This window comes from Oncorhynchus mykiss, chromosome 30 (genome assembly GCF_057628025.1).
Source record: "Oncorhynchus mykiss isolate SJ-2025 chromosome 30, ASM5762802v1, whole genome shotgun sequence".
NCBI classification, from domain to species: domain Eukaryota; kingdom Metazoa; phylum Chordata; class Actinopteri; order Salmoniformes; family Salmonidae; genus Oncorhynchus; species Oncorhynchus mykiss.
The window spans coordinates 39,941,717-39,969,124 of NC_143051.1; the positions used below are offsets into that span (position 1 = coordinate 39,941,717).

The 27,408-nt window shown below is 42.7% G+C and overlaps 1 protein-coding gene and 1 long non-coding RNA gene across 4 annotated transcripts in view; both read left to right on the forward strand.

Annotated features, from left to right (window-relative positions):
• pygo2 (pygopus homolog 2) overlaps window positions 1-13,686 on the forward strand; it is a 30,112-nt gene extending 16,426 nt beyond the window's left edge. For both annotated transcript variants that reach the window (XM_021560720.3, XM_036970946.2), the window contains exons 2-3: window positions 10,407-10,456; window positions 10,774-13,686. In XM_021560720.3, the coding sequence (XP_021416395.1) occupies window positions 10,407-10,456; window positions 10,774-12,378 (1,655 nt within the window). In that variant the 3' untranslated portion in view covers window positions 12,379-13,686. The remainder of the gene's footprint in view (window positions 1-10,406; window positions 10,457-10,773) is intronic.
• Window positions 13,687-18,488: 4,802 nt separating this feature from the next.
• Window positions 18,489-27,344, forward strand: LOC110518429 (uncharacterized). 2 transcript variants are annotated; one of them, XR_005041394.2, is made up of 6 exons: window positions 18,489-19,398; window positions 19,885-19,940; window positions 23,001-23,084; window positions 26,448-26,558; window positions 26,750-26,940; window positions 27,236-27,344. It is a non-coding gene; the product is annotated as an uncharacterized LOC110518429 (long non-coding RNA). The 2 variants fall into 2 exon arrangements; XR_016493686.1 differs by lacking the exon at window positions 19,885-19,940 and having other exon boundaries at window positions 18,641-18,758.
• The last annotated feature ends 64 nt before the right edge of the window (window positions 27,345-27,408 follow it).

Consider the following 27,408-nt stretch of genomic DNA (forward strand, 5'->3'; position numbering starts at 1 on the left):
GCCTCCATCCACTTGGTAAAGTGTTCGGTCGCTGTTAGACACCAGTTGTTGCCATTCCTTGATTTCATGACAGGTCCAGTGAGTTCCACTCCTAACATTTAAAGTGTTAGGGAGAAGATTACTATATTCTTATCTGTGTCATATAGTATGCAGATTTTCATATTTGTAAGGATACTGACACACACACACGTTCTATAATATTAAACTTTGCTGTGGTCAAAAAAATAAACCATTACAAAACAACAGAATTTGAATTGAGACACAGATCATGTACCATGGTGAAACAATTTTGATGGGCTTCAACTCTGGTGCCACAGGCTAACCCTCTCAATCATCTGGCAGACTAGACAGGGTAATGAACTTTAGGCAAAAAGTGACAAATTGAAACATGGTGTGCTCTCTGATATGACATTCATTGAAATCATAATATTTCAGATATAATAGAATGATTCATAAACAAAAGGTTATTTCACTTGCCCAGCTGTCCACCTTCTTGACAAGTCTACGTCAGGAGAAGCGTAGGGTGATTTTGGAAATCATGGGCTTCGCTTCGAAATGGCCAGCATGCATCTCGGTCAGCACGGCATCCCTTCTCCTTAGTAAAAATCACCTGTGTGTGGCTGGCCATCCTTCCCCCATAGGTACATATGATTTCCTAAGGAGTTGGGAGAGAAGAGTTGTTAAAATACTCAGTCTTAAGTTTAACATTCACCTTTATTTAACCAGGTAGGCTAGTTGAGAACAAGTTCTCATTTGCAACTGCGACCTGGCCAAGATAAAGCATAGCAATTCGACACATACAACAACAGAGTTAGACATGGAATAAACAAAACACAGTCAATAATACAGTAGAAAATTGGAAACAAAGTCTATATACAGTGAGTGCAATGAGGTAAGATTAGGGAGTTCAGGCAATAAATAGGCCATGGTGGCGAAGTCATTACAATATAGCAAATTAAACACTGGAATGGTTGATGTGCAGAAGATGAATGTGCAAGTAGAGATACTGGGGTGCAAAGGAGCAAGATAAATACAATATGGGGATGAGGTAGATAGGCCATCTGTAAACAGCCCATCTATGTGCAGTGATCTGTGAGCTGCTCTGAGAGCTGGTGCTTAAAGCTAGTGAGGGAGATATGAGTCTCCAGCTTCAGTGATTTTTGCAGTTCGTTCCAGTCTTTGGCAGCAAAGAACTGGGAGGAAAGGCGACCAAATGAAGAATTGGCTTTGGGGGTGACCAGTGAGATATACCTGCTGGAGCGCGTGCTACGAGTGGGTGCTGCTATGGTGAACAGTGAGCTGGGATAAGGCGGGGCTTTACCTAGCAGAGACTTGTAGATGACCTGGAGCCAGTGTGTTTGGCGACGAGTATGAAGCAAGGGCCAACCAACGAGATCATACAGGTCGCAGTGGTGGGTAGTATATGGGGCTTTGGTGACAAAACGGATGGTACTGTGATAGACTGCATCCAATTTGTTGAGTAGAGTGTTGGAGGCTGTTTTATAGATGACATTCCCGAAGTCGAGGATTGGTAGGATGGTCAGTTTTAAGAGGGTATGTTTGGCAGCATGAGTGAAGGATGCTTTGTTGTGATATAGGAAGCCGATTCTAGATTTAATTTTGGATTGGAGATGCTTAATAACCTCTAGTGACTCCCCATCCCGCATGAGGGAGCGTAATCATCGACTGACACTAATTAGCATAACGCAAAGGACATAAATATTCATATTCATGAAAATCACAAGTGAAATATATTGAGACACAGTTTAGCATTTTGTTAATCACCCTGTCAACTCAGATTTTCAAAATATGATTTACAGCCAAAGCTAGACAAGCATTTGTATAAGTTTATCGATAGCCTAGCATAGCATTTTGTCCAGCTAGCAGCAGGTAACTTGGTCACGTAAATCAGAAAAGCAATCAAATGAAATTGTTTACCTTTGATGAGCTTCGGATGTTTTCACTCACGAGACTCCCAGTTAGATGGCCAATGTTCCTTTTTTCAAAAAATATTATTTTTGTAGGTGAAATAGCTCCGTTTGTTCTTCACGTTTGGCTGAGAAATCGCCCGGAAATTGCAGTCACAAACTCCGAAAAATATTCCAAATTAGCTCCATAATATCGACAGAAACATGGCAAACGTTGTTTATAATCAATCCTCAAGATGTTTTTCAAATATCTATTCGATAATATATTCACCGGGACAATTGGTTTTTCAGTAGGACCGATTGGAATAATGGCTACCTCCTGTATTTTACGCGAGAATCACTCAGAGCATCAGGTGACCACTTGCGCAATGTAGCCGCTTACGGGTATTCTTCAACATAAATGCGTAAAACTCCGTCACAATGCTGTGGACACCTTGGGGAATACGGAGAAAAATTAATCTGGTTGATAGCCCATTCACTGCTCAATAGGGACGCATTGGAACGCAGCGCTTTCAAAACATGAGGCACTTCTGGATTGGATTTTTCTCAGGCTTTCGCCTGCAATATCAGTTCTGTTATACTCACAGACAATATTTTTACAGTTTTGGAAACTTTAGTTTTCTATCCTAAGCTGTCAATTATAGGCATATTCTAGCATCTTGTCCTGACAAAATATCCCGTTTACTACTGGAACGTTTTCCAAAAATGAAAATACTGCCCCATAGTTACAAAAGGTTAATTACAGAGAATCTTTGATAAACTATAAGTCTTCAGTTTAATGATAGTAAAGACACGACACTAGATACCTCAGTATGATAGACATAGTTATACGTCAGTGGAGGCTGCTGAGGGGAGTATGGCTCATAATAATGGCTGGAATGGAGTCAATTGAATGGAAACCACGTTTGATACCATTACATTTACTCCATTCCAGACAGTATTATGTGCCGTCCTCCCCTCAGCAGCCTCAACTGAACTATATGTAAAGCTAGCAACATATAGATGACCAACTAGCTAGATGGAAAACAGTTGTTGAAAAAATGGTTGCACATAGCTCAATCCGTCCAGTTATCTAATAGAAGTTAAGTGCTTAACGTTACCCTGAATTGTGAAATTCTCTGAATGTTGCGCCTCTTGTCAAGATCAATGGTGCCTTCGTAGTACTTCGCCTGGTTGGAAAGAAAATAAAATCTCCTCGCGGGATGCCATTGAAGTGCCAGCAAGCAACATACAAACAGAAAGCTACAAAAGTTAGTCGCTTGCTTGCTAGCTAGCTAACGTTTGCTAAGTAAAACTGGCTGGCTGGCTAGCCAGCAAGATACTGTAGCTGGCTAGGCAGGCTGAGGTAAATATGTACATTAGCTAGCAACGTCAATCTTAAAAACTCTTCAATTATTTCTTCCGATTTAACAAAATGTACTTATAAAGACAAATGTATGGTAAAGAAAGTGTTCTTTCCAGTCTTTTCAGTCCTCTGAAGCAGCAGGTTGTCACCGTCAACACCATCCTTGGAGAGCAATTCTGAGCTAATAATTTTGCGCGGACAGTGTGAATGCTTATGCAGTGAAATAGAACTACAACTGCATCCTTCCTTCCTTCGTGCTACGCGGTAAAATAGAACCAGCATAGCAATGGACGCTTTGGTTCATTATGTAATCCGGTCAGATTTTGCAAGTTCTAGCAACAAAATCTAAAACTCATCAAATCCCATTGTGACCCAGGGGGGGGACACTTTTTTTTTTTGGCAGGGGGACACTATTTGGCATGACAGGCACCCCATGTTGAGAATTTGTTTTGAGTAGGTAATGTTTCCTACATTCACCACCTGGGGGTGGACTGTCAGGAACTCCAGGACCCAATTGCATAGGGAGGAGTTCAGAGCTGTGAGCTTTGTCATGTGCTTATTGGGTACTATGATGTTGAAGGCCGAGCTGTAGGCATGGTAGTCATTCAGTTCAGTAACTTTCCCTTTCTTGGGCACGGGGATGATAGTAGACATCTTAAAGCAGGTGGCTATAGTGGCACTGAGTTAGGGAGAGATTGAAAATGTTTGAGAACACAACAGCCAGCTGGTTTGCACATGCTCTGAGGGCACGTCTAGGGATGCTGTCTGGGCTGGCAGCCTTGCGAGGGTTAACCCGTTTTTAATGACTTAATAAGTACACTATATATACAAAAGTATGTGGACACCCCTTCAAATATGTGGTTTGAGCTATTTTAGCCACACCCATTGCTGACGTGTATAAAATCATTAATGGTCTGGGGCTGTTTTGCGTGGTTCGGGCTTTGCCTCTAAGTTCCAGTGAAGGGAAATGTTAACGCTACACCATACAATGACATTCTAGATAATTCTGTGCTTACAACTTTGTGGCAACAGTTTGGGGAAGGCCCTTTCCTGTTTCAGCATGATAATTCCGCCATGCACAAAGCGAGGTCCATACAGAAATGGTTTGTCAAGATTGGTGTGGAAGAACTTGACTGGCCTGCACAGAGCCCTGATCTCAACCCCATCAAACGCCTTTGGGATGAATTGGAATGCCGACTGTAAGCCAGGCCTAATTGCCCAACATCAGTGCCCGACCTCACTAATGCTCGTGGCTGAATGGAAGCAAGTCCCTGCAGAAATGTTCCAATATCTAGTGGAAAGCCTTCCCAGAAGAATGGAGGCTGTAATAGCAGCAAAGGGTGGACCGACTCCATATTAAGGCCCATGATTTTGGAAAAAGATGTTCATTGAGCAGGTGCCCACGTACATTTGGTCATGTAGTGTACATCCTCAGTGGAGACTGTGACTGTGTAGCCCACTTTGTAATTGGGGGCTCTCAACGACAGCTCAGGTTCATTTGAATCCTTGAGAAAAATGTGTTGAGCTCATCCAGTAGGGTGGCTTGGTGACTGAGGCTGGCTTTTTGTAATCTGTGATCCTTTCGAGCCCCTGCCACATACAACTTGTGTCCGACCCACTGATTTATCCCTCCACTTTGTCCCTATACTTGTTTCGCCATCTTGATCAATCTGATCAATCATATTTGTTATTTTTAACTAAACTATTGTCTCCGGTCACCTTGCCCTGTTTATAAGCAACCTACAAAGCTGCTATCCATCCACGGTTTTTGATTCGGGCAAGTTTTGAAAGCTACTATATTACGTAATCTATGCATTTTTTAAATCCGGTTACTAAGACAGCGTTTTCGTTAACGTTCTATCCAGAGGTGACCCAGAACTTATTATAGTCCATTTGATCAAAACAGTGCAGTGTGAATTTTGATTGATTGGATCTGACCTCTGGAACTTCCCTCTTGAGTCTTTGTTTGTAGGCGAAAGGAGGGTGGAGAGGGCCATATCCATGTGGAAAAGGCAAGTAGTAGTGGTTAAGTAGAATTTACATGAGGTAGACAGTCAATGTGTTGGTAATAACTTGGTAGTACGCTTCTCAAATTACTTTTGTGAAAGTACACCACAACAATGAATGCTGCGTCTGGGAGTGCGGTCTCCAGTTTCTTCAGTGTCCAATGAGATCTTTGATAGCCCTTTTGGTGTCTGCTTGGGGAGGGATGTAAACAGCCATGACGATAATCCATGAGAACTGTCTCTTGGAAGATAAAAAGGGTGACATTTGATTACCAAGTATTCCAAATCGGGGGAGCAGAAGCTTGCAAGTTCCTGTACGTTTCCCCTGTCGCACCATATGTTGGTCATAAAGCAGAGCCCACCACCCTTTCTCTTGTCAGAGATCCCGACTCCTCAAACTGTAAAACCCACTGGTTGGATGTATATCTATTTGGATGTCAGAGAAAAGTCTCAGAAAAACAGTATGTTGCGGGATCTGATGTCCCTTCTGGAAGGAGATCCTCGCTCAAGTTTGTTCATTAGTAATTGAACATTGGTGAGTAGCATGCTTGAAAATGGAGGACGGATTGCCTGGCATCTTAATCTCACTAAGACCCTGCCACGTCTGCCTCCCCGTGAGCGTCTTCGCTTCCTGCTCATCGGTAGGACTCCCAAGCAGCTCGGCGCCTCGCCGAGTAAGAATCCATTGTTCTTCTGTTTTCAGGGTATTTGGAGAGGTCGGGTGGATGGAGAGTACCCAGCAATTCGTATTCCAAAAGTTTTAACCGGGTGTGTGTAGTAATGCACGAAACAAACTGATAAAGAAAATGGGAGGGAAGCACTAGTAGAAACCTGCAGTGTTTTATCTGGGCTCAAGGTGAGGCGCCATATAGATAATTCTTAGAGCAAGCGTCGAGGCTCTCAAAAAAACTCCCCCATTGAGATGATACTAAAGTAGTTAGCATCTATGAATGGGTGTAGCGGGTGCAGCAAAATGCTTATGTTATTAGCTCTTAACAATGCAGTAAAATATAAATCATGAATACAAGTAAAATAAAATGTTGTAACCAATCTAACCCAAATAGCACTATAACAGTAATCCAAATGCAATCTTTATGTATGTACACAAATATATATGAATTTATGAGATAAAGTATGGTATGTACAGCAGTAGATAGTGCCTTCAGAAAGTATTCATACCCTTTGACTTAGTCCACATTTCTTTACAGCCTGATTTGAAAATGAAATGCTGAAATATATAATTTACATAAGTATTCACACCCCTGAGTGAATACTTTGTAGAAGCACCTTTGGCGGCAATTACAGCTTTAAGTCTTTCTGGGTAAGTCTTTAGACAGGGGTACTCGGAGCCTGCTGGTTTTCTGTTCTACCTGATAATTAATTGCACACACCTGGTGTCCCAGGCCTAAATCAGTCCCTGATTAGAGGGGAACAATGAAAAATGCAGTGGAACTGGCTTTGAGGTCCAGAGTTGAGTTTGAGGGCTCTAGGAGTATTCCACACCTGGGTGGTGCAACATTTGCCCAAAATTCTTAAAAATTATTCAAGCTCTGTCAAATTGTTATATTTTCAAGTAGATTTAAGTCCAAACTGTAACTCTGCCACTCAGGAACACTGTCTTCTTGGTAAGCAACTCCAGTATAGATTTGGTTTTGAGGTTATCGTCCTGCTGAATAGTAAATTCATCTCCCAGTGTCTGGTGGAAAGAAGACAGAACCATGTTTTCCTTGAGGATTTTGCCTGTGCTTAGCTCCATTTTCTTTTTTTTTATCCTGAAAAACTCCCCAGTCCTTAATCGATTTACAAGCGTACCCATAACATGATGCAGCCACCACTATGCTTCAGAATATGCAGATTGGTACTCAGTAATGTGTTATATTGGATTTGCCCCAAACAACATAACACTATGTATTCAGGAAAAAAGTGAATTGCTTTGCATTATTACTTTAGTGCCGTGTTGCAAACAGGATGTATGTTTTGGAATATTTATATTATGTACAGGCTTCCTTTTCACTCTGTCAGATTAGTATTGTGGAGTAACTACAGTGTTGATCCATCCTCAGTTTTCTCCCATCACAGCCATTAAACTCGTAACTGTTTTAAAGTCACCATTGACCTCATTGTGGTTTCCTTCCTCTCCGGCAAGTGAGTTAGGAAGGACGCCTGTCTCATTGTAGTGACTGGGTATATTGATACATCATCCAAAGTTGAATTAATTACTTCACCATGCTCAAAGGAATATTCAATGTCTGCTTTTATGTTATTTTTTACCATCTACCAATAGGTGCCCTTCTTTGCGAGGCATTGGAAAACCTCTCTGGTCTTTGTGGTTGAATCTGTTTGAAATTCACTGTTGGACTGAGGGACCTTTACAATTCTGTATACGTTGTAACGGTTTTGACTTGAGGTTATTATTTATAGGGGTGCCAGGTAGGTTGTGCCTACCAGAGAAAACATTGGTTTCTCCTTTTAGTTTGGGAGGGAATGAGTCCCATCTGGTCCGTCAAGTCTACACCAATACAAAGGACATAAACTTTTCATAAACCCTTAAAACATTGAAAAGAACTTCAAAAACAACTATATTATTTTGCGTGGGTTGTATTAGCAACATCAATGGATTACACACACATAATAATATAACACAATGAGTTCTGGTTCCTCCAGAAATGTCCTGTACCTCGGGCCTAAAGAGTCCAGCCCGGTAAAGGAGTTCAGTGAACTCAAGTGACTTTTGTCACGCAATGTTTGTCCGTTCATTCCGTGTAGCGTAAACCCAGTATTAATCATACAATCAATATAACAATTATTTTACCACAGAACTTTAAAGCGTATCAACTCTTACTAAGTCCAACTACAACTAACGACATAAATCATCACCGTATACATCACATCAAAACAAATGAAATACCGTATACAAAAAGGTGGTAGTCAGTCGGTCAGTCAGACAATCCAATCCGCCAACAGATCTCCAGCGGAGAAAGGCCACGAAGAACGGAGAGGTGTAGTCCACGGACGCAAAGAGTGGATCCGATCCTGGGTAAACTCTTAGGCTACAAAACACACGTTTAACGGCAACGGAATAGAGAAGCGTCGGGAACTGAGGGTTGAACACATCCTCATTCACGTCTCCATCACAACCCCACTTTTGCGCAGCTGATGCTGGCTATTTAATTGGGAATTAAAGGGAAAGCGCCCTATTGGAAGGAGAAGCACTGAGGCGGTTCAGAAAAATTCAGGGCCGTCACAACGTGTGTGGTACAGAGATTGCGTAGTCATTCAAAAATCATGTTAAACACTATTAGGCCATGTAACTTGTTAAGCACATTTTTACTCCTGTAATTATTTAGGCTTGCTTAACAAAGGGGCGGAATACTTATTCACGAAAGACATTTCAGCTTTACATTTTTTATTAGTTCCACATTGACCAATATTGGGTATTGTGTGTAAGCCAGTGACAATCTCAATTTAATCCATTTTAAATTCAGTCTTTACCAACAACAGTGGAAAAAGTCAAGGGGTATGAATACTTTCTGAAGGCACTTTAATATTAGAGTTGGCTACGTCAAGAATCCAGCATATATACAGTACATTCAGAAAGTATTCAGACCCCTTTTTGTTACGTTACAGCCTTATTCTAAACAGGATTAAATAAAAAGTCTTCATCAATCTACACACAATACCCCATAATGACAAAGCGAATACAGGTTTAGACATTTTTGCAAATGTATAATAAAATAAATATAGTATTTCTACCTTTTCTACGAGACTCTAAATTGAGCTCAGGTGCATCCTGGTTCCATTGATCATCCTTGAGATGTTTCTACAACATGATTGGAGTCCACCTGTGGTAAATTCAATCATTTGGAAAGTTACACACCTGTCTATATAAGGTCCCACCGTTGACAGTAAATGTCAGAGCAAAATCCAAGCCATGAGGTCGAAGGAATTGTCCGTAGAGCTGTGTCGAGGCACAGATCTGGGGAAGGGTACCAACAAATGTCTGCAGCATTGAAGGTCCCCAAGAACACCGTGGCCTCCAGAAGTTTAGAACCACCAAGACTCTTCCTAGAGCTGGCTGCCTGGCCAAACTGAGCAATCGGGGGAGAAGGGCCTTTGCAGGGAGATGACCAAGAAGCCTATGGTCACTCTGACACAGCTGTGGAGATGGAAGAACCTTCCAGAAGGACAACCATCTCTGCAGCACTCCACCAAACAGGCATTTTATGGTAGATGGAAGCCTCTCAGTAAAAGGCACAACAACCCACTTGGAGTTTGTCAAAAGGCACCTAAAGGACTCAGACCATGAGAAACAAGATTATCTGGTCTGATGAAACCAATATTGAACGATTTGGCCTGAATACCAAGCATCACATTTGGAGGACACCTGGCACCACCCCTACAGTGAATTATGGTGGTGGCAGCGTCTTGCTGTGGGGATATTTTCAGCAGCAGCGACTGGGGGACTAGTCAGGATCGAGGGAAAGATGAACGGAGCAAAGTACAGAGATCCTTGACGAAAACCTGCTCCAGAGTGCGCAGGATCTCAAACTGGGGTATAGGTTCCCCTTCCAACAGGACAATGACCCTAAGCAAACAAGACAACGCAGGAGTGGCTTTGGGACAAGTCTCAGAATGTCCTTGAGTGGCCCAGCTAGAGCCCGGTCTTGAACCCGATCGAACATCTCTGGAGAAACCTGAAAATAGCTGTGCAGCAATGCTCCCCATCCAACCTGATAGGATCTGCAGAGAAGAATGGGAGAAACTCCCCAAATACAGGTGTGCCAAGCTTGTAGCATCATACCCAAGAAGACTCAAGGCTGTAATCGCTGCCAAAGGTGCTTCAACAAAGTACTGAGTAAAGGGTCTGAATACTTATGTGATATTTCAGTGCAAACATTTCTAAAAAAAACGGTCAAGGGTCAAGGGGTCTGAATACTTTGAATGCACTGTAAATATGCGGCGTGTATAAAAAGTAACTAAAATTTTATGTACAGTAGAAGTATTAGCATGAGCTATGTGGGTTACAGGTGTTGGTATAAAAATAGATAATGTATGTTCATCTGTAAACTGGAAAGATAAGGCTAGAAAGTCTCATGTCCCTGCTCCTCTCCCTCTTCCCCTCTTTAGGTGGACAGATGAAGAGTCCAGAAAAGAGGAAGAGAAAATCCAACGCTCAGGTAACTACTGCCTTCAACACATTGCTCCATAATGTAAACATTTTTGATGTGTTTGACTGGTGGCCTCTTCTGCGAGAAGGTTTTATTTGTCCTTTTACTGGTCTTGTTATGATGGTTGCACATTTAAGCATGGTCTAAACACCTCAAGTTAACATTTTACGTTGTAACATAGTTGACGACTTGTTACATCGATCAGTGGTTTCACTAGTTGACTATTCAATCATTCTATACTACCTGTAGCTTCTCTGCTCTTATCAAACTCATGTTGTTCAATCTCAAAAATCCATTATCTCCTCTCTCCTGATCGTGTGTTTCAGGGGGCCGGTGCCGCGTTCTCCCACCTCTCTGAGTTTGCGCCCCCTCCTACCCCCATGGTGGACCACCTGGTTGCCTCCAACCCTTTTGATGATGACTTTGGCCCCCCATCGCTGCCGTCCCGACCTGGTGGGGCTGGAGTTCCAGGAGGGGGTCCATTCCTCCCGAGCCCCGGGGCAGGTGGAGGAGGAGGGCCTTATGGAGGCAGGATAGGCCCCGGGGGCATGGGCTTCATGGGGGGCCCTGGGGGAGGCCCTGGAGGACCAGGACGGAGACTGCCCTTTGGCCCAGGACCACCCAACGCAGGACCGCACCACCAGCTGGGCTTTGGGGGGATGCCTGGCTTTGGGGGTGGAGGTGGCGGAGGAGGTTTCCCAGGACCCGGGGGTCCTTCGCAATTTAACATGCCCCCCAATTTCAGTCCGCCCATGCACCCGGGACCGGGGTTCAACCCTATGCTGTCCCCTGGTGGTATCGGGGGTCCTGGAGGAGGGCCACCGCACCCTCGGTTTGGGATGCCCCCGCAGCAACAGCACGGACAGGGTGGGCACCCCTTCAACAGCCCCCCTTTGCCCGGTGGCGGAGGACCCAGGGGACCCCCCCATGGCCCCATGAACCCCATGGGGGGCATGCCTGGTGGGATGAACATGATGGGGGGCATGGGCGTTGGCCCAGGAGGAAACATGGGAGGGATTCCAGGTTTACCCCCTCAAGGACAGTTCCCTCCCTCACAGGATGGCCCATACCCAGGCCTCAGCCCCCCGGGCCCAGGGAACGATGAGGGGAAGAACTTTGGCGGAGGTGGGCCCCAGTCTGGGCCTCCGCAGCAGCAGCCTAACTTAAACACATCTGGTCCACCGGGTCCCAACAACACTCCCCCCGGGCCCACCAACTCTGGCCCTTCCCAGCCTGGAGGAGGCTTCCCTGACCAGCAGCCCAACACGCCCGGCCAGCCCCCCTCAGCACCGCCCCAGTCCAACCCCAACTCCTCCCCCACCGGCCCACTCAACGGCTCCCAGCCCCTGCAACCGCCACCCAATCAGCTGCAGGGGCCCAACTCTGCCAACGCCCCCTCCTCCAATAACCCATCCCAACAGCAGTCAACTCCGCCGAATTCTTCCCTTGGATCAACCCTTTACAACCAGCAGAACAACACCCCTGGTGGAGGCTCCATGCCAAACGCTCCCCCCAACTCTGCCCAGAACAACATGACCAACAACAGCAGTGGGGGTAACACCCCCGGCAGCAACCCCAACCCCCCTTCCAACTCTACCCCCAACACTCAGTCTCCGCTGCCCCCCGGCCCCGCTAACCCCTCCACCGGCCCAGGCTCCGGTCCAGGGAAGCTGGGCGGCCCGGGCATGGTGTTCCCCTGCGGCTTCTGCCTGTCGGAGGTGCACGACGACCAGGATGCCATCTTGTGTGAGGCGTCGTGCCAGCGCTGGTTCCACCGTGACTGCACGGGCCTGACGGAGCCAGCCTACGGTCTGCTGACCCGAGAGAGCTCTGCTGTCTGGGCCTGCGACTTCTGCCTCAAGACCAAGGAGATCCAAGCTGTGTATGTCCGCCAGGGCTTGGGCCAGCTGGTGGCTGCCAACGAGGGCTGAGGAATGGAAGGCGGAAGAGAATAGACTGGGAGGGAGGAAGGGGTGCAGGGGAAGAGGTATTGACTGCTCTGATCTCTCTCAGAATGGCTTTGGGCTGGGTTTCCCAAAAGAATCGTAGCGCTAAGATCATCTTAATTCCATTGAAACTCAATGGACGAAAGATGATGTAAGTGCTACAATGCTTTTGGGAAACCCAGCCCTTGTCTACCCACCAGCTACTCACCCAACCTTATCTGACAAGCTTTTTACAATGCCTGATTAAATAATTTTATTAAATACATAAACACACACTTACATGAAGCACTTTTAGTGACTCTTTTGGACTGAACAACTGATTTCCCCCTACATGACAAATGTCCACTCCACATGAACCCCCCCAGACATCCGGCCTGCCGACCAGCAAAGCACTGACACCAACACACTACCTCATACTTTGTGACTGACCGGCAAGGGCCCCTCGCACTGACACACTGACTGACTGACCCCTGGTGAGAGCGTGGTCACCACACATACCCCTGGTTCTGACCCAGAGCAGATGAATCCAAAGGTGATCCAAACCGCCCCTCAATGTACTTGACTGTCCTCCCTCCGAAACCTCCAGAGAGCAAATGAATGGCGCCACAGAAAAGTGTAGATGTACAGCCTGAACATTTGCCCAAAACACGTGTCTGTCGATCTTGGAATGCAGAAGAATCAACTAATGAATGAAAAAAATGAACTATATTATGTCTAGGTTCTGTCAATGGACTTTTTGTTTTTATACATTGAATCAACCATTTCTTTAATAATTTTTTTTCACTGGACATGGAAGTTGTGATATCAGTGCTGTTTGGATGGTGTTGGCATAGCTACAAGTAGTGACGACATGGTCATATCCGATGTGCGTACTAGTCTTTGGGGTTGCATGTGAACCAATGCAGTAACTTTGTCCGATCTGTTTTTATTTGTAATTTGGTCTCTGCTAGAGGCCTCAAAGTAGACCAAATAACGGCGCGAAAAATATCAGTTTTCATATTACTGTCATGGCAGGTGTTTCTAATTTTTCTTAAAAATAAAAAATCTGTTCAATTTGCCTTTTTCTCAACTGTTCCCTTTGCACTGATATGTGCTCTGTAATAATGTGCTCTATGCTGGTGCCCTCTGGCTGGAACCTGGGGGACTGACCAGCAGCCCACACAGTGGGGGAATGCACTAAACTCTGAAGTAGTAAATTTAATTGTTTTTGTACTCGTCCTCTTCCTAAAAAATTTATATTTGTGGCTTTTTTGGAATTAAACATGGGGATATGCTAAACCCACTAAAAACAGATATGGTGCTATCCTAGTCCAGTTTGTTCAAATTGTCTAATGACCGGAGCAGAGTTGTTTCTTACATTGTTAGCCCACATAATCTTAAGCGTTATTACATACAGCCAGGAAGAACTATTGGATATCAGAGCGACGTCCCACTTACCAGCACTATGACTTTCCCGAAGCAGATCCTTTGTCCGAAACAACCAGGGCATTTGAACAGATTCCAGAGGTGTTAATTAAAACAAATCTATTTAACCTTTATTTAACGAGGCAAGTCAGTTAAGAACAAATTATTATTTACAATAATGGCCTAAGAACAGTGGGTTAACTGCCTTGTTCAGTGGTAGAACGACAGATTTCTACCTTGTCAGCTCGGGGATTCGATCTAGCAACCCTTCGGTTACTGGCCCAATGCTCTAACCACTAGGCTACCTGCCACCGGAAAGAGGAAGACGGAGCGGCCTTCTAGTCAGACTTCAGAGGAGCGCACCCCACCCATCACTTCCAAGTATATTACTTGCTAATGTCCAGTCTCTAGATAACAAGGTAGATGAAATTAGGGCAAGGGTTGCTTTCCAGAGACATCGGGGATTGTAATAAACTCTGTTTCATGGAAACATGGCTCTCTCGGGATATGCTGTCGGAGTCGGTACAACCACCTGGATTCTTTGTGCGTTGCGACGACAGGTATAAACATCTCTCCGAGAAGAAAAAGGGTGTGGGGGTATGGTTCATGATTAATGACTCATAGTGTAATTGTAACATACAGGAACTTGAGTCCTTTTGTTCACCTGACCTAGGGTTCCTCACAATCAAATGCCGACCTTATAATCTCCCAAAGGAATTCTCCCCGGTTATTGTCACAGCCGTGTATATCCATCCCCCTTCAAGCCGATACCACGACGGCCCTCAATGAACTTTATGCAAACTGGAAACCGTATATCCGGAGGCTGCATTTTTTGTAGCTGGGGATATTAACAAAGCAAATTTGAGAACAGGGCTACGTACATTTTTATCAGCATAATGACTAGCACTCGCTCTGGAAAAACACTGGATCACCGCTACTCTAAATTCCGCGATGCATACAAGGCCCTCCCCTTGACCTCCTTTCGGCAAATCTGACCACAACTCCATTTTGCTGCTCCCTTCCTAAAGGCAGAAACTCAAACAAGATGTACCCGTGACAAGGACTATTCAACGCTGGTCTGTCCAATTGGAATCCACGCTTCAAGATTGTTTTTATCATGAGGACTGGGACATGTTCCGGGTAGCTTCAGAATAATATACACGTCTACGCTGATTCGGTGAGTGAGTTTATAAGGAAGTGTATAGGAGATGTACCTACTGTGACTATTAACCTACCCTAACCAGAAACCGTGGACATATGGCGGCATTCACTCAGAACTGAAAGCGCAAACCCTGCATTTAACCATGGAAAGGTGACTTTGAATATTGCCTAATACAAACAATGTAGTTATTCCCTCTGCAAGGCAATCAAACAAGCGAAATGTCAGTATTGAGACAGTGGAGCCGCAATTCAACAGCTCAGACACTAGGCGTATGTGGCAGGATCTACAGACCATCACAGACTACAAAAGAAAAACCAGCCACATCACGGACACAGGAGTCTTGCTTCCAGACAATCGAAACACCTCTGCCCGCTTTGAGGATAATACAGTGCCACCAACGCGGCCCACGATCAAGGACTGTGGTCTCTCCTTCTCTGTGGCTGATGTAAGACATTTCAACGTGTTAACCCTCGCTAGGCTGCCAGCCCAGACGGCATCCCTAGCCGCATCCTCAGAGCATACACAGATCAGCTGGCTGGTGTGTTTTAAGGACATTATCTCTCCCTATCCCAGTCTGCTGTCCCCACATGCTTCAAGATGGCCACCATTGTTTTTGTACCCAAGAAGGCAAAGATAACTGAACTAAACGACTAGTAGCACTCACTTTTGTCATCATGAAGTGCTTTGAGAGACTAGTCAAGGATCATATCACCTCCACCTTACCTGTCACCCTAGACCCACTTCAATTTGCGTACTGACCCAATAGGTCCACAGACGATGCATCGCCAACCCACTGCACACTGCCCTGGACGAGGAATACCTACAGTTGAAGTCGGAAGTTTACATACACTTAGGTTGGAGTCATTAAAACTCATTTTTCAACCACTCCACAAATTTCTTGTTAACAAACTAGTTTTGGAAAGTCGGTTAGGACACCTACTTTGTGCATGACACAAGTAACTCTAGCAGCAATTGTTTACAGACAGATTATTTCACTTATAATTCACTGTATCACAACTCCAGTGGGTCAGAGGTTTACATATACTAAGTTGACTGTGCCTTTAAACAGCTTGGAAAATTCCAGAAAATGATGTCATGGCTTTAGAAGTTTCTGATAGGCAAATTGACATTTGAGTCAATTGGAGGTGTACCTGTGGATGTATTTCAAGGCCTACCTTCAAACTCAGTGCCTCTTTTGCTTTTACTCAAGTGTGATTTTACTGGGTGACTAACTTTTACTTGAGTCATTTTCTATTGAGGTATTTTTACTTTTGCTCAAGTATGACAATTGGTTTATTTTTCCACCACTGGGAATGTGTCTATTTCCTGAATTGAGTAGTCTCCCTAGGCCAGGGGTCATCAACTTCATTCAACCAGGGCCCTGGAACATAATTACAAATAATTTGTAGACTGCAAATTGACCGCAAGAAGCCGAAACTGATATATTTTACTAAAACATAACCATTTCAAACCTTGCTTACATTTGTATACAATCACATATCTCCATGTGGGAATACTTTGGAAATGTATTTGGAGCTGATTTGCTGGTGTTTTAACAGTCTTATGTCCAACAACTAAAAAGTATTTTGATCAGAGAACTTGGGTGGCCAAATAATATCCCCCATGGGCCAAATTCGTGCCGCGTGCCCCCAGTTGGGGAACCCTGCCCTATGCAGGCAGGTTGCCTCCCACATTAACATTCTGACATACACTGAGTGTACAAAACATGATGAACACCTGCTTTTTTCCATGACATAGACTGACCAGGTGAAAGCTATGATCCCTTATTGATGTCACTTATTAAATCCATTTCAATCAGTTTAGATGAAGGGGAGGAGACCGGTTAAAGAAGGATTTTTCAGCCTTGAGACAATTGGGAGATTGATTGGATATGTGTGCCATTCAGAGGGCAAATGGGCAAGACACAATATTAAAGTGTCTTTAAACGGGGTATGGTAGTAGGTGCCAGTTGCTTCGGTTTGTGTTAAGAACTGCAACACTGCTGTGTTTTTCACACAACAGTTTCTTGTGTGTATCAAGAATGGTCCACCACCTTAAGGACATCCAGCGAACTTGACACAACTGTGGGAAGCAATGGAGTCAACATGGCCCAGCATCCATGTGGAATGCTTTTGACACCTTGTAGAGTCTGTGCCCTTACAAATTCAGGTTGTTCTGAGGGCACAAGGGGGAAGGTGGGGTGCAACTCAATATTAGGAAGGTATTCTTAATGTTTTGTACACTGCATAGCGCTGTTGCCCTAGGTCTGGGATTTCCGAGACTGATTTGAGTGAATTGAAATGATTTTGACCCAAATCCTGAATGGTACTGACATGAGCATTGATAACCATTATGCCAATTCCATCTTTCAGTGTCTGTCATGGGGATTATATCCATCTAAATGCATTGTTGATGTCTGAGAAACAGAATTTTGTTCTGATCTGTAGAAATGTACTGTTGGGGTCCTCATCAAGACTTTCCACTGATACACTGTAACAATCCAACATAACTTGTTTTTGGTCATAGATGAGCAGTGAGCTATGAAGAAAATGTATATTGTTAACGAAAATGAGTTATTACCATGGCATGATGCAAGTAGTCTTTCTATGGGCCAGGAGAAACTGCACTCCAACCACTGTATTACCATTCATGACCAAAAACCGAATGGATCCTTGGTTGCATTAATTCACAAATCACCTCAAACCAGTCATCAAACAACATGATCAATCTTATATAGTCACACAGTGGAACTGCAACCTTATATAATTGTGTAGTGTAAACCTATATGTTAGGCAGCCAGATTTTTCTTGTGGTAGTCAATTGTGATATTTAATTCCGATATTCATTGTGATCAATCCATGATCATTGGTGATCAATCCATGATAATTTATCTCTAGACTATTATTTTATTATTTTGAGATTAGCCCTAAATTCTATTGAAAAGAAACTGGGTTAATGTACACAGGTAGCCTATAGCAAACATAGCTATGAAGCGCAAATAATCGTAATCGCTAGACCATTGATTGGCAGCAATGTCCCGCCAATATCGAAAAGACCGTGCGTTCCCCGGTATCCTGCGCCAATTAGCTTGTTTCGATAGTTATCTGACGTACCCGCTGTCAACAGGTTGCTCTTGTAGCAGTAGTGGGAATTTGTTTGTCTACAGTATAATGTGAAACAATTCAATTCAAGGGGCTTTATTGGCATGGGAAACATATGTTAACATTGCCAAAGCAAGTGAGGTAGATAATTTGTATTGTTTATTTCACTTTGGTATATTAACAGTAAACATTTAGAAGTTTCAAAAGAATAAATACATTACAAATGTCATATGTGTATATATAGTGTTGTAACGATGTACAAATGGTTCATGTACAAAAGAGAAAATAAATAAGCATAAATATGTGTTGTATTTACAATGGTGTTTGTTCTTCACTGGTTGACTTTTTCTTGTGGCAACAGGTCACAAATCTTGCTGCGGTGATGACACGCTGTGGTTTTTCACCCAGTAGATATGGGAGGTTATCTTAATCGGGGTTGTTTTCGAATTCTTTGTGGATCTGTGTAATCTGAGGGAAATGTCTCTCTAATATAGTTAGTTACACATTGAGGCAGGAGGTTAGGAAGTGCAGCCCAGTTTTCACCTCATTTTGTAGGAAGTGTGCACATAGCCTGTCTTCTCCATCAGTGTTTTATTCTAGGCTACTACACTGCGAGAGCAAACACACTTCTCGAAAATCAAAGGAGACTTGATACGGCACTTCTGATATCTCGCCTGGAACTTCCTCTTTTATGGCAGGTAGACTACAGTAGGCTATTAACGCGCCTGTATATGTCGTTACAGCTACTTATTTGCCCCAGTATCTGTGCGCTAGAGATGTCGACGATACACGTTATACTCATCGTCGACATCTCTAACGCACAGATACTGGCGCACTATCCGAGTTATTATTTGCTTATGCTACTGTATTTGTTATTGCCGTTGGTCGGTGTCAGTAAATGATTGCCAAAGGGAATTGTTGAATCGTATTAAATAGCTTCTGCATTTCGCCGAGCCAGCGTTTTTTGGGGATATGCTACCTGTGGCTTTGTGGTACGTTGGCAGCAGTTTTACTTATACTCTGCTTTTCCTGGCCACAGTAATAACCTACAGCGTGGTGATATAAAATGTATTATAGCGCTGTAATTGTATGGATATTAACATGTAGCCTTTCAGCGTACCCTGGACATTTTGTATAATATAATAGTAAACACGGGATATCTCAGTGTCGGTTTATAGATAGAGAATTAGGTTGCAGATCTGCAGACAGCATTTCGCAGAGGCAGACTTCGCGATGAAGGACATTTCGAGGGTTATGGTGTAGGGGTTACCGACCGATCATCATCAAAAGCGACTGAACGAAGGAGGCCACGCGAGTCAATGCAATGGAGCCCCAGAGGTAACGTTAACCGGTCATAACTGTGGTTGATTAGGCTAGCGTTAGACACTGGACAACTTTGTTGCAACTCCAGTCGAAGGTAACTAGCTAATTGCATCTGAAGTGTTTTGTGTAACACCCCCCAGCAAATAAGGTTAGCAAGCAACTCAACTGCAACTAAAATTGCAACACGGTTTATCCGTGTACCCCTGTTATTAGGTATCGTTAGTTACTGTAGTTAGCTCCCACCTCAGATAGACAAGTACTGTAATACATTTTGTTGACGGATTTGTTTTTGTAATGTTTTGTTAGCTCCACCTCATTTAGCTAGACTGAAGTTGACATAGCTAATGTTTGCTGATAAATACATGTCCCTGTATTTGCTGTGTGTGTGTGTGTGTGTGTGTGTGTGTGTGTGTGTTGATAAAGCATACAACAGGTAGATTGTTAATGCCAACTGATATATGTGGGTTCAGTTGTCTTAACAAAACGTTTGCTTGTTTTCAGGATGACATCTTCATCCCTGAAAATGTTTTCATCCTGGAGGAGACTGCAGGAGGCAGGTGGTACGTGCAAATCCATGTTATTTCTAAGGCTATTGTTTATGTCAAGTAGATGCAGTGATTCTTGAATATAACTATAGCCAAATAGATTCCTTAATTGTTTTCTACCAAAAGGAAAAACGGTTAGTACAGCATGCCGAACTGACCCCTGGGTGCCAGAGTGTTCCTGTGCTGTGGTGGAGAAGAGGTCCACCGGGACCATCACTAAAGAGCTCAGGGCCCAGCTAGATTGCGCTCACGACCATCAGTATACAATCGAGTCGTGCCCCTAGTCGCCACAGATGGAGCTGGCGGAGAGTGAGATCAGTGAAGGCCATAACTCGCTACATCAACCTGAGAGCTCAGAAACACACTCATAACAGTGCGAGCTAAAATATACTATCGATCACTCTGGGGGAGCGGGATGGTGTTCCGAAAATGGAGAAGGAGCAGGCCATTCAACAGCGAATTCAAAGATACACCCATCCATAAAGGGAATTGGAGTGGAATTGTTTTTCCAAATATATTTTTTACCAGTTTCAATGGATGTGCTTCCTTGTACCTGGTTCTGCTGTTTCGACTCTCTCTTTCAACCTATTATTGCTCAGCTATGAAAAGCCAACTGACATTTGCTCATGAGCTGTGGAACAGTTGCACCCTCTATAAACACTGTGGTTATTATTTTGACGTAAAAAGGGCTTTTGTCTATATATTTGATTGATTGATTGATGTGCTGGATGCTGTGTATTCACTAACTGTCTGAGTGGTGGGACATTTTTATAGTATCTGTAACATATTTTGGTGTCTATATAATGCATTTGAACTTCTTTTGACTGGCTATGGCTTTCCAGATTGCCCAACACTGCTATTTGTAAGGTTAATTTTAAGTGCATGTTGTGATTTCCTTAACCATTCCTGAACCTGTGACCAGAAACAAGCTACATAGGGGCAATACCAGAATAAGTAATCTACTGATTCAGTCTCTTCACAACCAAATCTACAGAGCTGAGATTGTTGTATGCCCCATACATATAGCATTCTGTTGATGGCAATCATTTTATATAATCATTTTAATTGATAAAAAGTGTCGTGTCAAGTGTGGTTGTGTGTACCAGTTCATAAACCATGTGCCATGGAATTGGTACATTGAAAATCTCCTCCAGTTTTTTTGCAACCTGTATGGCGCAGCTGTCAACATTTTTGTCCTCAGATGAAACTGGTATATTTTTCTATTTATGCCAGTTCCTTTCATCCAAAGTGTATCTTTAATATAAGGCATTCAAACAAGTTCCCTACCTTCTCCCTTTTTCACTTGTCTCCTCCATTGTTGTGGTAGTGCTGCAATCAGTTGGTTGTAAATTTGGATTGAGCAGATATTCCCATATATTTTCGATAACTGCATATGTGACATACAGTACTTGTGCATTGATTTTAAGAAAGGCAATGATGTTTATGGTTAGGTACACATTGGTGCAACGACAGTGCTTTTTTCGCGAATGCGCTTGTTAAATCATCACCCGCTTGGCGAAGTAGGCTGTGATTCGATGATAAATTAACAGGCACCGCATCGATTATATGCAACGCAGGACAAGCTAGTTAAACTAGTAATATCATCAACCATGTGTAGTTAACTAGTGATTATGTTAAGATTGATTGTTTTTTATAAGATAAGTTTAATGCTAGCTAGCAACTTACCTTGGCTCCTTGCTGCTCTCGCGTAACAGGTAGTCAGCCTGCCACGCAGTCTCCTCATGGAGTGCAATGTAATAGGCCATAATCAGTGAAAAAAATGCAGATTTACCGATTGTTATGAAAACTTGAAAACGTCCATAATTAAATCGGCCATTCCGATTAATCGGTCGACCTCTAGTATGTACGTACGGTCACTGTGGGGACGATGTTGTCGGTGCACTTATTGATAAAGCCGTTGACTGAGGTGGTATACTCCTCAATGCAATTGGATGAATCCCAGAACATTTTCAAGTCTATGCTAGCAAAACAGTCCTGTAGAGTAGCATCCGCATCATCTGACCAGTTCTGTATTGAGCGAGTCGTTGGTACTTCCTGCTTTAGCTTTTGCTTGTAAGCAGGAATCAGGGGGATAGAATTATGGTCAGATTTAACAAATGGAGGGTGAGGAAGAGCTTTGTATGCGTCTCTATGTGTGGAGAAAAGGTGGTCTAGAGTTATTTTTTTTCCCTCTGGTTGCACATGTGACATGCTGGTAGAAATTGGGTCAAACAGATTTAAGTTTGCTTGCATTAAAGTCCCCTGCCACTAGGAGCACCACTTCTGATTGAACATTTTCTTGTTTGCTTATAGCCTTATACAGCTTATTGAGTGCAGTTTTAGTGCCAGCATCGGTTTGTGGTGGTAAATTGACGGCTACAAAAAATATAGATGAAAATGCTCTTGGTAGATAGTGTGGTCTACAGCTTATCATGAGATACTCTAGCTCAGGCAAGCAATATCTCAAGACTACCTTAATATTAGACATCGCTCACCCCAACCCCTCGTCTTACCGGACGTAGCTGTTTTGTCCTGCAGATGCACGGAAAACCCAGCCAACTGTATATTATCCGTGTCGTCGTTCTGCCATGATTCGTGAAACACAAGATATTACAGTTTTTAATGTCCCGTTGGTAGGATAGTCTTGAATGGAGCTCATCTAGTTTATTCTCCAGTGATTGCACGTTGGTCAAAAGAATGAATGGTTGAGGTGGGTTACCCACTTGCCGACACATTCTCACATTTTCCGCCCCCTGTATTTCCATATTTTCTCATGTGAATGACAGGACCTTGTCTGGGACCAGCATTATATTCCTCGCTTTAGACTCATTAAAGAAAAATTATTTGTCCAGTTCGAGGTGAGTATTCACTATTCTGATATCCAGAAGCTATTTTAGGTCATAAGAGGCGGTAGCATCAACATTATGAACAAAATAAGTTACAAACAATGCAAAAAAAGGATCCCGTAAATCGGCAGCTATTTCCTCCATTCCATTCCAATCAAAGTATTTCTAGTGTGTGTGTGTGTGTATTTTTGATGTAAATTCTTATGTGTGGTGTCTTTCTCTTTAGGTTCGGTACTGTTTGAAGACTTTGAGGGAACAGATGGTCGCCAGACAAAATAATAACAACAATAAGGTAGCTAAGCCACTCAAGGTGCGTTCACATTGCGAATTAGCCCAGGGCTGAGAGCCTCCTTAGCCCTGTGCTAAGGGAGATTTTAGCGCGGAGCTAAGCGAGTGTTCACACTTGCACATTCTGAAGTGTTCACTGTCTGAAGTGTTCACACTTGCACATTCCTAGAATGCTCACTGTCCAATCACAAATGTGACACTTTTACTTAATTGACATATGCTTGTGATGCCTGTAATGCATTCTGCATGTAAATTCATACTATTTATTCCTTGAGTGGAGAGAGAACAACTGTGGTCGAGCGAGCAGAGGACAAGTGCAGGCCAGCGTGGTGCGCACAAATTAAACTTAAGAGCTTGCGAGTGTGACTTTGAGGAAGCAGAACTGAATTTCCACACGCAGTAAATTAGTAATTAATTAAATTAAGTGATATGACATGCTATCCTATAAAATAACTTCTCCGTAATTAATATTACCTGATTGAGCTAATCATGTAAATGTAATTAACTCGAGAGTCGGGGCACCACAAAATAATATTTATAGAGCTGTTATCTTCCGAATAAACTCTTAAAGACCTAGTAATATTTTACATCAATAGCAGTCAATATTAATCATTACCTTAATTCAGTCTCATCTGAAAGTTGTAAATTATTGGTTATCTTCACGAACCCTGGCTAACAAGATGAATCAGCAATACCAAATTGGATTTAATTATGTATTTACTAAATACCTAACTAATCACACAGAATTACACACACACATAATTAATCATAACTTGATTACAAATTACGTCATAAAGGAAAATGTCCCTAGCGGGCGGAGCAGATATGACAGCTTGTTACACAAAAGAAAAGAGTCTGGGTTTGAGTGAAAGAGCGGGAAGATTGAGTAACAAAGGAAGAAGCTGTGCTATCGTAAATACAGTATCTTATTCATTCTGAATTACCGCCCATTTGGAAAAGGAAAATGCAATAAATATTTACTCTGAGCTGCGCTTCAGTAGGTTGGTGGTAGATGGAAGGCCGTGTTGCCAAACCGAGTCCTTTCAAGAATGTCAATTGGAAAACGTTGTAGTAACGTTGTTGTGTGATAGACGTGATACTCTGTCTGTTCCTTCCTAACCCTCGTTTGCAGCTGCTGTTGCTAACTCAACGGCTATGAGGTACACTTCTGTAGTGAATAAGAGTTCAAAGTTCATACCATTCGCAACCAAAGCTCACGCTGATGTTGGCTTCGTTCTGTAGTTATTATCTGAACCATTCTGACATCGGACCATCATCCTCACATCCTCGGAACAGGAGGTTACATTTTCGTCAAGGCTTTATATAGTGGAGCGAGAAGGGTGTGTCTGAAAAGTTTTATAACCCCTGTCTCTTCACAGGGGCGGGCCACTGATTGAGCAGAGCCCTAACCTTATGAAAACCCAAATCTCACATTTTAGAAGCTAAAATCACATTTCATCCCATCACAAATAATTTCATATTCAAACATTTAAATTGAACAACAATTCCATGTGAATCCGATAACTCTGATGTGTAGACTTTCCACTGTAGAGTTGATGTCGTCTTATCATTGACTGACATCATATTCATTAAGTACCACCGCATATGTTCAATTGGTCAGATTACCAGAATATAGTTCATTTCCCACCACCTTCTGATGTTCCCAGAATCTCTATGTTAACCAAGGGGTTTGCAAATGTAACATCAGTAGGGTAGAGAGAGGAAAAAGGGGGGAAGAGGTATTTATGACTGTCATAAACCTACCCACAGGCCAACGTCATGACACATGATTATGGTGAATGTGGAAGCAATGTTAAGGTTAGGTGCTGTAATTGTGGAATTTGGTGGATGCCATGTACAGAGAAAGGCTAGAGATGCTCAGAGATATAGGATCAGTCATAAAACAGATTGGTAGAAATTTGGGATTTATTTGGTTTTAAATTTTATTTTCATGGTAGTACAGAATTGGGCAGATCATGATTGAGTGTACATTCCACCACAGTAGGTGGAGGAATACACTTTAAACGTTTGTTTGCGGACCACCATGATATCCTAGAAGAAGAAGAATGATTGCTGACAAAATTGGAGAGGTAATTTCGATCATTTTTCATTATCGAAACTAGTTATAACCAACTAGCTAGCTAATCAATTATGATTTTGAAATTGAAGTCGGGGGTTATTTGGTCTTCTGTTATTAAAAAATTATGAACTTGAAAAGTTATTAATAAACAAATTAGGCACACTTGGACAGTCTTGATACAACATTTTTTTTACAGAAATGCAATGGTTCATTGGATCAGTCTAAAAATTTAGCAAATTAACTGCTGTCAGCTAATGGCCAAAATCTAAATTGCACCTGGGCTGGAATAATACATTGACCTTTTCGCTTGTATTTCAAAGATGATGGTTGGTTTTCAAAAATGGTTGGTTTTTTCTTTGTATTATCTTTTACCAGATCTAAAAGGTTATATTCTCCTACATTCTTTTCCTATTTCCACAAACGTTAAAGTGTTTCCTTTCAAATGGTATCAAGAATATGCATATCCTTGCTTCAGGTCTTGAGCTACAGGCAGTTAGATTTGGGTATGTCATTGTAAGCGAAAATTGAAGAAAAAAAAAGGGTCTGATCCTTAAGAGTTGTTATTAAAGCAGGCTATTGATGAGTCAAGCTAGGTGAACGTCAGGTAGCTAGGAAGCTAACTAGATAATGTTAGATAGCGATCTAATGTTTAGCCATGTGGTTAAACCAAAGCTGCTGTCTATCGGTTAGAAAGATGTTTCTGTATTGAATGTATGTGATAGTCATTGCTAAACAATATGAGTAGTGTAGGTAAGGTGAACCTATAGGAGAATAGTTCTCCACGAACTGGACTGGGCATGAACTGACAGCATACTGTTCAGTACTGAGCCATGCTGACTGACAAGTGCCATGGATAGGTACAGGGTAATTCTATGGTAACGGAGTGATGCGGAGACTAAGATTTTTCACTTTAAAATGCATGTCAGACAAACCGATGATGCAAATTGTTAAAAGTAGTCCATGTGCATAGATTTGTATTGTTTGTTTCACTCTGAAATCATTCGTTTCTTTTTGACATAATCTGAGATCAGCATCACTCTCTTACAGTGGAATTGCCCTATAGCTCAGCTCAGTCCAGTCCCACATCTTGTTATCACCTATTTGGCTAAATGATTAACCATAGTTGCCTCTTTTGATACAGCCAGAGCAGTCTTAAAATAGACTGTTGCCTTGAATGAAACATTAAAATGTTAAAACATTTAAACTCCAATTGAACTCTGTGACATTTCCTGAAATCTTATTTTCCTGTCTCTCTCTCTCTCTCTCACTCTCACTCTCACTCTCTCTCACTCCAATTGTTCTCAGGAGACAGGTCAGTGTGTGTAGAGGGAACACATTTGAGCAGGTGGAGTCAGTCTTCTACTTCATCTCCCTGGCCACTACACCAATGAGGCTGAGGACCTCAAGTTTGGACCAGTAGGCCACCAACTCATCTTATGCCTATCACAACTATCATATGTATCGTTCCACCTTCCTCAAACTCTAGTGCCATGCTTTTGATGACCATTTTACCAATGTCTATGGATTGTACAAGGATTTTATGTCGGGACTTCCAACTCCACACTAAATTTAATTCCTTCTCCTGTATTGTTCTGCCCTCTCTATAGATTATGCTAATGCCCCACTGTAAGAACCTGGAGATTTTCACTGGTTCTGAGGGAGGTGACGTGGCCACAAACAGTGCATGGGACACCTTCCAGCACTACATCTGTCTAGAGAACAGCCAGAGAGGGTGGTCAAGACATCTGCCGTAACTTCATCTTTAGTGTGTCAGCTCTGCTGTACCTGGGAGCTAAAGGTATTGCACAGCACTGCCAACAGTCATGTATGCTTAAACATACTAGTATGCTCATTTATCTGTTTTTTAAAGCGGCATTCAGCAGTTGAAACAATAAGAAGTATACTCCCCGCCCCTGTTTGATAAAAAACTGAGGGATGGGGTTGGAGAAATGTAACCACTCTCAAATTCATAGACAGAGCAGAGATCAATTGTGACAGAGCTCATGTCATCGTTTTAGTTGGAATTTTATGTTGAAGGATACATTCATTCTGTTTGCACTTATATCTTGGTTTTACCTGTGCTCTTTCCACAGATGGCTCTGGCTTGCTGATGTCATCTGATCTGATGAGATTCCCTATGTGATTTCACTCCTGTATCACTGACTGTATTAAAAAATAAAAACATCCAATGACAAATATAAATAATTTGGGATTCTGTAATTGATAGTCGATTGGGTCAAATCCAATTCAAAAACACTGAGTTAAG